Here is a 12,670-nt window from a genome sequence, read left to right as displayed (position 1 = left end):
ATATTAGAAATTATAAAATAACATTTATATAAATATTTGGATTTTCACCTAAAAATCACCTAGTGACAGATTTTGTAAGGAATAAAACACATTCTGTTATAGAAATATAACCAAGGGGAGAGAGATTATGCACCCTCACATAAAATGACATTCCTGTAACCACCTTCAAGTAATTGATTTTGCTAAAGTAATGTGAAATACTGTTTTATTCTTCTAATACCTCTATAATACCTCTAGGTGCTGTACATTAAAATAGCATCTGCAATTTGTCATAATGTCAAAAATAGAGGAACATTGCTAGGGCACTGAGATGCATTTAATTTTAAAATATACATTATTTATAGCTATTATTGGGGTAAATCTTTGTTGTAGATTTTGTTAAATGATAAAATTATCCAAATGACTTGGCAGAAGTGTAATGTAAGGAATATTGAATCCATAAAATGTAGTTACTATTTAAATACAGAATGGAGTTATGTTTTTGTGCAGCGCTGCAGCTTGTTGTGTCAGTGTGGGTGACGAGCGCAGTAATACACAGCTGTGTCTTCAGTCTGTATGTTCTGTCCCCGTAAGGTCACACTGTTACTGGAAGTGTCTCGAGAGATGACAAACTTGTTTTTCAGTGAATCTTTTTTATAAATATCCCCATCATAAAAAATGGTGTTGATCCATTCTAAAGCTTTTCCTGCAGGTTGTCGAATCCAAGCTGTTCCAAAGTGGCTGCTGCTATCAGTGATAGAAGCTCCAGACACTTTACAGGTGATGGTTAAAGTCTCTCCTGGCTTTATAACCACTGAGTCTGGCTGGATGAGCTCAGTAGCACAGAACACATCTGTGAAAGAAAGAAAAAAAAAAGAAAATATTTATAAATTGACAGGTTTAGATGAAGTAATGAAGCTAAAACCCAAACACTCACAGGTGACGAGAGCCAGCAGCAGCAGTGGAGCTGAAGTGAACATGTTTGTGCCGAAGGAGGACTAATGAGAACCGCTTCCTCTCTCAATAAACACTGTGATAATATTACAGGAAGAGATGGAGATTTGCATAAATATTACAAAGAAGTTTTGTTTTGTAAATAATGTGGACATTATTTGTAATTATTTTGCATATTTGTCACACTTAAATGATTGGGATCATGAAACATTTATTATTATTATTATTATTATTATTATTACACAAATATAATCAAACAAATATAAAAGATTAAATACAAATTGCAGATTTCACATGATGACTTAATTTATTAAATAATTTTTTTAAAGAATAAAAGTCACAAATGTTTAATTGCATTAGATTTTATTTATTTATTTATTATTTTATTTTTTTTAATGAAATAATTATTTAGATAGTCATGCTGAAACTGTCAGAGCTACAATTCACTCTCCATGGTAAAGATATGGGAAGGTTTACATCCAGGATGTTGTGTGCATAATTTATTATTTATAAATAATAATCGACTGATTAAATATGTATATTTGTAATATGTATAACTGTATGTTAATTATTCTGGTAAAATAACTAAATAAAAAAAACTATATTTAAAAATGCCTTGATATTAAAAAACATATTTTAGATAATTCTAAGTGAATCTTAAAATAATCTCATTTCATGCTATTCATGCAGAAAGACACGAGCTGTTAAATATTAGACTTTTCTGAAATGTTTATTACAGTAGTTGCATAGAGAGGCTGTTCATTACACATTTTATTTCATTTTTGTAAGGGGAGTCCACACACAAACACACCCTACACACACACAAATACAACTGGTTACTGATAACAGGCTGAAGATAGTTGCACTGCCCAGTCCAAACAAAAGTCATCATTTGGATAAAAATAAGCAAATACTTATAAGGCTAATATTTACAGTAGAGATTAAAATGTTTCAGCTGCAACATCTCTTTAAACTCTAAAATATACAGTGAAAAACATTGTTGTCTTAAACAACCATGTTAGGAGATCTAATGCATGGTGGTGATACAGATTTCAGAGAGGTCAAGTTCTTGTCATGCATTAAGCAAAATGAGCAACGAAAGAAAATTGAAATGGCTGAAATTGGGTTACAAACTATTCAACACATTATAACTATATATTCCATATACTGTATAATATATAAACTATATTATAAATATAACCTGAAAGGAGTGGGGGTAAAAAAAATGGTTGAAAAAAAAAAAAAAATTATAAGCGTGATTGGAAAACATTTGGTGTTGTTGCATCACCACTTCAATAACTGTCAGGTTTGACTCCGCTACAAAATCAGACATCAGAAGACTACGAAGGGCGATTCAGACAGTTACTCTCCTGCTCACCTTTCAAGAACCAACTATCTATTCAGAGTATCACTGCTTTGGACCCCTCACACTCAAGCCACCTTTTCTTTGAACTTTAGTCGTCCGGTCTGCGTTACAGAGCACCGAACACCAGGACCGTCAGAACAAGAACAATTTTTTCCACCAGGCAATTTACCTCAATAAAATATATGCAATAAACATATATAAAATATTGTGTGCAATAAACATATATTAGATTTATATATTAGACTTTTTTTCACTGTTTATAAATATGCTGTAAAATTACAAACTGCATAAAATAGATTAAAATACAGTATTATTTAAACGTAATTCTTTAATCAATACTACTGTTGGAGCATGGGAGACAATAACCCACAATTCCGTAGCGCGGTTTTGAGAAGAACATACATGATACTTGATGATGCTTGGTGGTCGTAAATCAAGACTAACTAATTTTTCAAGTTAAAATTTATTTAAAAAATTACCCACAATTCCATTTAATCAGCATAATGTTCCCCCATCAAAAATCTGATGGGTCATTAATCATTTATAACAACTGTGAATAGATGCGGCAGCAGAGACGGATTGAATCCCGATAAACATGTACACTTGAAAACAATACTAAAATAACTAAACAGTTACAGAGGGTTAGCGCCTGTTATCGCAGGACAGGGATCACATACTGTATGGTTTACTACTGTATTTTTCACTGCTTATATATTTTTGCCATAGTTTCGTGATTCTTGCCTGTACAGTATGTGTGTGTATGTGTGCATGCGAGAGTAAATAAGAGAGCGAGCGCATGCGCAAGAGAGGGCGTATATTGTGATTTGTCCAAGGCTACTAAAGCCTGGCTTACCACTAATATTCAATTCAATTCAATTTTATTTGTATAGCGCCTTTAACAATTTACATTGTCACAAAGCAACTTTACACAATCAAAAGAATGTATGAAATGTGAATGTGTATGAAATAAAATGATATGATTGTCCCTGGTGAGCAAGCCTAGGACGACGGCAACAGTGGCAAGGAAAAACTCCCTGAGATGGTAATAGGAAGAAACGTTGAGAGGAACCAGACTTAACAGGGAACCCATCCTCATCTGTGTGAAAACAGATAGCAGGGATTGATGTGCATAATATTATGCAAGACTGGAAGTTTAGTATAAGAGGAGATGTGTAAGATTAAAGTCCAGTTTGTTCCTGGAGGCTCAGGTAGACTGTAATAATTTCCAGTCCTGAACTATTGAGCGACTAAAGTCACAGGTCCCCAGAGAACAACTGTCTGCATCAGTTTATGGAAAAGTGGATCCATCCCCAGTCACCAAACGCATCCCAGGCAGACTACAAGGGGCATCCATGTGATGAGATCTCCAATCAGAAGCAGGACTCCAGGACGAGGTAGACAGGTCCAGAGGGCAGAGGAGGTCTGAATCACTGGCAGCTCAGGAGCGACATGTATAGCTCGACAGAGAGATAGGTAGAGGAAAAAGAAGAGAGAGGGAGAGAGAGAGAGAAGAGAGAGCAGAAGCGGAAAGAGCAAAAGAGATGGAGAGATGGCAGTTAGGTATGGAGACTCCGGCAAGACTAACTATGACAGCATAACTAAAAAGGGAGCGCCAGAAGGAAACACAGACATGAGGGCTTCCTGAGATGTAAAGGCAACCAATCACCTCACAGTCAACAAACCTGAGTGATCAATGAGAGTGGGGAGGACAGCATCTAAACTTTGGGGCTATGTAAGAAAAAGCTCTGCCCCCTGCGGTAGTTTTAGTAATACGTGGTACTGACAAGCAGCCTGCATCCTTTGATCGAAGTAGACGTAACGGATTGTAAGACACTAGCAGTTCACTCAGATACCGCGGCGCGAGACCATTTAATGCTTTATACAATGAGAGTAGTATTTTACAATCGATGCGAAATTTCACAGAAAGCCAATGCAATGTGGATAAGATAGGAGTGATGTGCTCGTATCTTCTGGTTCGAGTGAGGACTCTCGCTGCTGCATTCTGAACTAATTGAAGCTTGTTTAAGTACCTTCTTGAACAATCAATAATAAACAATGTAACCCATGGGTCTCAATCACCAAATCAGCCAACACTGTAAACAGATGACACAACAAATGATATACTTTAAAACGTTCATTTGAACATTTAAAAAATATATGCAAAAAGCATAAATATAAAAACAAATCAACAATTATTTTTAAAGTCAGCCCCTAGCTAAAGTTTACGGGGCTTCTCCGTCTTTCATTAATTTTACTTCTGACTCGAAACCAATATGGCTTATTAAAGATGCACTGTAATGGGGGAAGTCAGTACATTCTCACATTACACTCCTCCTAAGTTTGTCATTTAATGAAGTTCTAAGAAAACTAAGAAAAACTAAGAAAAAAATTATTTGGGTCCAAAAATTGCACAGACGCAAATGATCAAGTGTTTAATTGTTGTCGTTTTCTCAAACATGATTTTCCCAACTTGGCGTTTATAAAGATTCAGACAGACTGAATTTAAGAATGCACCCCTGGGAACCTTAAACACACACACACACACACACCCTGAAGAGGAAAGCGGAGATGCGCATTAATTCACACCTCTGACTATCTTGTAAATGATTATCCTCATTCACCTTCCAATCCCCCCCAGCACACACTCTGTACTGTACACTGTTGCTATGTTTGTTAGGGCACTTGGTTATACACAGCACTTTATACACTGGTTTGTTTTATTTTAAATGTTGCTTATTACCCTATTCCGCAAAATAAACAATGTTATCATTGTGTAAATTATTAACGTATTGTGGTCTTTTAGTTAAGGACAAAAACAGACCTTGTGTTTAGGACTGATGCTAAACAGCTGTGTTCATAGGTTTAATCAACAATTTACATGACGACAGTTAAAGCATTTGTGGATAGAGAGGTGCCTGTGTGCGTTCCTGCATTTCTCCGTTGGCTTTGACACAAACACATTTGCGCACAGACAAGTCTAAAGAACCCCCCCCGCCAAAAATAAATAAATAAATAAATAAAAAACACACAGAGCAGTTAGCACCATGTCATAGTCAGTATTCTCCACTAAGGTTTCTCACCTTCCACTCCTCCCAAGTTTGTCTTTGCTCTTTTAATGGAGTTCTTAAAACCCAAAAATTCATTTATACCTTAAAAAAATGATTATGGGTCACGTAATCACAAACACAAACTAGCACAGATACATATGATCAACTGTTGTTTTTATTTGTTTCTATGACAATAATAATTATTATTATTAATATTATTACTGATTAGCTCAACTCTCTGACTATTTAAAACAAAGTTGTCTCCCATTTTTTGCGCACTGAAGTAGTTGGTTCAAGTAAATTTTTTTTTTAAATACCCAAACAATCCCCCAACAATTACTGTAAAACATGCCCACATGACTTTAAAAATAAAATTTATTCTTCCAAAACTAGGCAAAGGTAAAACAGTAATTTGTATAAAACAGGTGAATACAAGTTGTATTTTGCTTAAAGGTCATTAAAATACCCGGATAACACCAGCTGCTTATCAGTCTCTATCTAGTTCTTTTATATTAAAATATCAATTTTAAAAACTATTAAAGATGAAACAGTTTAAGTCTTTGTTTCCCCCAAAGTATTAGACGTTTTGCAGTTCTATGTTCAGAATATAGACCTGACCAAACATCATTCTAAATCTGTTGCACTGTGACGTCATTCTTACTACAGCTCCCTCAACAGCTCCCTCAACAGCTACCTCAACAAAGTGTGTAAAATACTGTTTTGGGGAATTCTGCAATGTAAATAAACTGTGCAATGTTAACCATTGAACTTTGTTAGCGTTAGCTAACAAATTTTATCCAGCTTGTTAACTAAGCGCTTGCGCTACCATGCAAAGTCACGGCAAAATATAAAAAAATAAATAAAAAAAAATAAATAAAATCCCGGTTATGAGCGTTTAGCTTGCTAGCTCCTGTACATTTATCCTCAGCTTGTGTCCTTCATAAACTGTATCACATTATCTTCACAAAAATAACATGTAGATTAACTCTTACCCAAAGAATAAATAAACGCAAGTTTGTGACACTGACAGTAAGCTGTAATGTTTAACTCCAGACTTGGTAAACAGATCATTAAGTTATCTAAAGTCACATCTGACTGCTGCTGGTGCTGCCAGTGATTTTCAAAACGGGCAATAAAAAATTAAACTGGGAAGTAAACTGTAAATTACCCCAAACAAATTTTATAAAATAAAACACCACTTACCGCGAATAGTCTATTAAGCCGCCATCTTCATCTCTGTATTGCAGTTTGATCGCATCAGTTCGGTGGGGGTCGGGGTGCCCAGATAGCACACACATGTCGCGGAGACGTCTATGTGACGTCATCTTTTTCATCTGGCAGATGTCTGGTAGTGGGCGTTTGCTCTTTAAAACCGGTTCTGAAGCAGGTGAAAACCTGGCCAGCAGGAGCCATCTCTGCTCTTCAGGACTGTTTTGAGAACACTGACTGGAAGATGTTTAGGGAGGCTGCAACTTACGGCGACTTCACCGTGTTGGAGGAGTACACATCATCAGTGACCAGCTACATCAACAACTGCACCAATGACGTCACTGTTTTCAAGAGCATCATCCCATGACCCAATCATAAACCGAGGATTACTGCGGACGTGTGTGCACTTATGAGGACCCAAGACTCTGCCCCTCAAAGCGGGAGACAAGGTGGCCCTTAGAAGAGCAAGGGCCAAACTTTCTCGGGCCATCAGAGAGGCAAAGCGCACACACGCTTAGAGAATTCACAACCACTTCAGAGACAGCGGTGACACATGGCGCATGTGACAGGGCTTACAAGCCATCACTCACTACAGGACGACATCACCTACCTGTAACGGTGACGGCTCCCTCCCAGATGCACTGAACACTTCTACGCTCGGTTTGACAGGCAGAATGATGTGGCGGCATGGAAGACCACCTCTCCTCCGAACGACCAGGTGCTGTGTTTCACTACAGCTGAGGTGAGGAAAACTCTACGCACAGTCAACCTACGTAAAGCTGCTGACTCAGACAACATTTCAGGCAGAGTGCTTAGAGAATGTGCAAAACAGCTGGCAAATGTTCTCACGACATTTTCAACATCTCTCTAAACAGCGCTGTCATTCAAGATCACGTGCTTCAAGGCCACCACCATCGTCTCCGTGCCTGAGAAGTCTTCTGTGTCCTGCCACAATGACTACCGTCCCGTTGCACTACACCCATCATCATGAAGTGCTTCTAGCGGCTCTTCATAAGACACATCAAGACCCTGCTGCCCCCCTCACTGGACCTACTGTAATTTGCGTACTGTCCTAACCGCTCAACGGACGACACCATCAACACTACACCCCATCTTGCCCTCACACACTTAGACAATAAGGACACATACATTTGAATGCTGTACATAGATTTCAGCTTAGCATTCAACACTATCATCCCCCAACAACTGATCGGGAAGCTGAGCCTGCTGGGCCTGAACACCTCCCTCGGGAACTGGATACTGGACTTTCTAAGCGGAAGGCCTCAGTCAGTACGGATCGGGAACTGCACCTGCAGCACCACCACACTGAGCACTGGGGCCCCACAAGGCTGTGTGCTTAGTCCCCTGCTGTTCACACTGCTGACTCACGACTGTGTAGCGACACACACAGTTCGAATTACATCATCAAGTTTGCTGATGACGCGACTGTGGTGGGTCTCATTAGCAAGAACGACGAGTCAGCGTACAGAGAGAAAGTGCAGAGGCTAACAAACTGGTGTAAAGACAACAACCTGTCTCTGAATGTTGACAAGACAAAGAAGGTTGTTGACTTTAGGAGAACATAAAGTGACCATTCTCCACTGAGCATCAACGGCTCCTCTGTGGAGATCGTCGAAAGCACCAAATTCCTGGGTGTCCACCTGGAGAAGGACCTCAGCTGGTCCTTTAACACCAGCTCCCTGCACAAGATAGCCCAACAGTGTCTCTTCTTTTTGAGAAGACTGAGGAAGGCCCAGCTTCTACCACCGATCCTGACCACGTTCTATAGAGGAACTATCGAGAGGATCCTGAGCGGCTGCATCACTGTCTGGTTTGGGAATTGTGCCATATTGGACCGCAAGACCCTACAGCCGATAGAGGACAGCAGAAAAGATCATCAGGGTCTCTCTTGCCTCTATTGAAGACATCTACTCCACACGCTGCATCCGCAAAGCCACCAGCATTGTGGCTGATCAGACACACCCCTTTCACACACACTTCACACTCCTGCCATCTGGAAAAAGGTACATTCGGGCACACACATCCAGACTGTGCAACAGCTTTTTTCCTCAAGCCACCCGTCCCCTCAAAAAAAAGGGACTACACACACACACAAACATTATCACTCAGCTTATGTCAACTACCTCAAAACATTGTTACTGGACTGACTTATCAACACAAGCGCAAACACACTGACCTACACTACCATACTATCGTACACACTAACCTCTAAATGCTCTTTTGCACAATATACTTTACTGGATTAGCTTTGCACTAACTTCTTAATTCTTGCTGCTACGTTAAGGAACATTTACTGTTTCTCCACTAACTAGAGTATTATGTTATGTCGTGTTTGTCGCACTGTCACTTTGTTGCTCTTGTTTGCACATTTGCATGTGCAATTTATGTTGTCTGTAATAACAAAAAAAACGTAGATAGTCTTCCTTCCTGGGATAGCTAGTTAGTTTTTGTTAATTTATGTTGTTAATTTATGTTGTTAATTTATGTTGTCAGGTCAATTTGTCTTGTCTCCGCTATCCAGCTAACTAGGCCTCTTAGTTAGCTAGTTTAGTTTTTCTGTTGATTTATGTTGTAAATTTATGTTGCATGTAGTACCTTGGTCCTGGAGGAACGTTGTTTCGTTTCACTGTGTACTCACTGTATATGGTTGAAGTCACAATAAAGCCTACTTGAACTTGAATATTTCTGTATTGGAAATTTTTGTACAGGGATGTTGTTGATCTGTCTCACTGTGGTTCCCGAGCGCAGTAATACACAGCTGTGTCTTCAGTCTGCATGTGTTGTCCTTTTAATGTTACTGTGTTGCTGGACATGTCTCTGGAAATCTGAAACCTGCTTTTTAGTTTCTCACTGTAATTAGTGCTACCACTACTACATATCTCTCCGATCCACTCCAAGGTTTTTCCTGCAGGTTGTCGTATCCAATTTTTACAGTAGCTGCTATCAGTTACTGAATATCCAGACAGTTTACAGGTCAGAGTCAGTGACTGACCAGGGGTTACTACTGAGGATGCAAGCTGGATCAGCTCAACACAGTGAACACCTGATAAAGAAAATATTTTAATGTTGCTTCAAAAAAATGTTACAAAACTGTATTATATCAAATGTAAAACACTTACAGTGTACAGCTGCCAGCAGCAGCAGTAGTAGGGGTGTAGAGATCATGGTGTGTGTTAAAGCAAAATAACTAATAGCACTTGATCTTCATTGTTTAAATATATTTAGGAAAGGACATTTGCATAGAGGACACTCCTTATCTGAGTGGAGATTTGATAGGATGTGGATTTGTGTTTAAGTTTATACTTATGAACACATGCAAATACACATAAGAGTCTCAGGTTATGTTCACATCAAACTTCAGAATGGTGAAAAATTAGTTAAAATAGAGTTTAACTGGGGAATGATGGGTAATTTAGAAAACTCATTAAAACTGTTAAAATAACCTTAAAAGGTCTAATTTCATTCATTATCTATACCACTTTTTCCTGTATTCAGGGTTGCGGGGTGCATGGAGCCTATCCCTAGAGATAGAGCACAAGGAGAGGGACACCCTGGGCAGTGTGCCAGTCCATTGCAGGGCACACATACTCACAATATGGGCAATTTGGGAAACACCAATTAGCCTAATCAGCTGGTCTTTGGACTGTGGGAGGAAACCAGAGTACCCGGAGGCAATCCACCAAGCACAGGGAGAACATGCGAACACAAAGAAAGGATTTAAACCTGGCGGGGAATTGAACCCAGATCCTGAAGGTGAGATAGTGCTAACCAATACACCACCCTGTCGCCTCAAATGTCTTAGTTATTTCTTAATTATCAAAGAATCTATTTCATATAATGAATAACTTTTTACCCTAAACTGTCTAGTCATAATTTTTTATTCAACATGTAAAAAATAGATGTGAAAATTTGCTTAGTGGTTCACAGAAGTGAAAAGAAGTTTATAATGCACATACACGTATACTGCTGCTGCCATACATGTAACTTTTTCTGCATTTTTCTGCATAATAAATTAATAAATCAATCAATATTTCATGTTTTGAGTCAGTAATTTAAAATAAATTACATAATATGTCATACTTAAAATGATATTTCGGGACAAATCCATACACTTCACCAAAACTATAAACTGGAAACATTACAGAAAAATGTAACACAAACTCATAAAGCCAATAATTTTTTAACTAAATCTGTTTAATTTTTTATTGCTGTTTTTATTTAAATAAACATTTAAAATAAATTCATAAATTGTTTTCTTTAAAAACTAATTTCATGAGTTTATTAAACTACTTCATTAAAAGTAAGCTATTGCCCCCTATAGGTGCAAAAAAATTCCTCTTCAGATGTGTTACCTTTCAAAAGCTACACTCGATGAAAACACTATGGGAAAATCTTTTTCTGTTGCCGGTTGTTAAGCATGTGTGTATCAAACACGCTAAATTTTTGGCCTATACACCTCGGTCAGGTGATGTCATCTGATGAAGTGCACCTACAGGTTATAAATAGGAGTTAACTGGATTACATTTCTCAGATCTTTTTGTCTTCAGGACTGCATTGCGTGCGTGTGTGTGTGCAAACGAGTTAACACAAAAGTGTTAATTCACCGATATGGTGGAGTTTGTTAGGAGATCCGTAACTCCACGTGATAGATGTCTTTCGGAGCGTCTGCCAGATTGCAATGTTTAACCCCAGGAATGCAAGCCGCGCGCGAAGCACTCTAAACAAAAGTGTGATGATCTCCACACAAATTCCCCCTTTCTCTCTCGCCGGATCAGGAAGTTTTCCGTCCACTTTTCAAGCGTGCCTTTGCGCTTCTTGTGAATGGACAGGAGAGGCCTTACTCTCTCGCTTCTGCGGACATTAAGGAGTTACTGCAGGTAACTAATGTATGCGATCGAGGGATAACATAACGCTCGCTGGGGAGCGGAATTTCCCCAAGCGCTCAAAAAAAAAATTAATCAACAGGTTTGTGTCGGGTGATCGGGGGAGGAGCCTCAGTGATACTTTCTCTCTCTCTCTCTCTCCCTTTTTTTTGGCGACCTTCATGACGAGTTAACTCTTTCATCTTTTCCATATTCATCCCGTCTCTTTCGTGCCATCAACTTCGATTCATTCGAAAATCGTTGATGCAAAGGCATGGGGTTATATGATGATGCCCCAGATAAAAGAGACGCTTGTGGCTATCTCTCTCCTGGGACATCATCCTCCCTGAAAAAGCATACACTCCCTACCAAGCCGCGTAGACTGACATCTTCCCTGGTGGGGAAAAGCTTTCAGGCAGCTGATCCGGCTAGTGCTCTACTGCACACCATGGCAGTTTTTGCAGGATTACCAGGCTGACCTGCTGAAAGACTTGAGCACTGGCAGGGCTCTTCATGATAGGGCGTTCCTGGAACTATGCCGAGCCACAGACCTGTCTCTTTGTGCAACATTGCTGACGGCCCGTGCTATCGGCTGTTTTATGGCTGCGATGGTTTCCGCGGAGAGGCACCTTTGGCTAAATCTTACGGGCATCAAGGATAAGAATTGTGGGTTCCTCCTTGATGCCCCCATCTTGCCTTCCAGCCTGTTTGGCGATGCTGTTAACTCCGTCGCCACTAGATTTCTGGAGGCGAAATTATATGAACAAGAATTCGGGAAATTTCTTTCCCACCGTGCTCAGGAGTCGGGACTGTCGGCCACCCAGTCCCGACCGGGTCTGACTCTCGCAAGGCATGAAGCACCGAAAGAGAGTGTTATGAGCCGGGCACCCCCTCGTAAGACGGGGTGCAGTGCGCCGCACTTCGCAATCCGCCTCAAAAAGTCGGACCTATGTACTGTTTTCTTCACGAAAAAGAAGTCCTTAGTCTTATTCGCCCAAGACCCTTTTGGAGAAACTGGCAGCGTGGAAGCTACTGCCAAGTATATCTCCTTGGGTACTAAGCACTGTAGAGAGAGGCTACAGGATTCAGTTCTCCCATCGCCCTCCGCGTTTCAATAGCGTGGTCTCCACTTCTGTGAAACCGGAAATGGCGCATCTGCTGACTCTGAAGTTACAGTAGTTGCTGGGAAAAGGGGCCAAAGAACATGTTGCCCTACCAGACAGAGAGACAGG

The 12,670-nt window shown here is 39.6% G+C and overlaps 1 gene segment (V, D, J or C); it reads right to left on the bottom strand.

Moving 5' to 3' along the window:
* Positions 1-506: 506 nt before the first annotated feature.
* LOC128544260 (immunoglobulin heavy variable 4-39-like) lies at positions 507-977 on the bottom strand. The segment is given in 2 exon segments: positions 507-832; positions 917-977. Coding segments are annotated over 2 exon segments (369 nt in total).
* Positions 978-12,670: the final 11,693 nt, after the last annotated feature.

The sequence above is a fragment of the Clarias gariepinus genome, chromosome 16, assembly GCF_024256425.1.
Source record: "Clarias gariepinus isolate MV-2021 ecotype Netherlands chromosome 16, CGAR_prim_01v2, whole genome shotgun sequence".
NCBI lineage: Eukaryota > Metazoa > Chordata > Actinopteri > Siluriformes > Clariidae > Clarias > Clarias gariepinus.
This window is presented reverse-complemented; position numbering and strand designations above follow the sequence as displayed.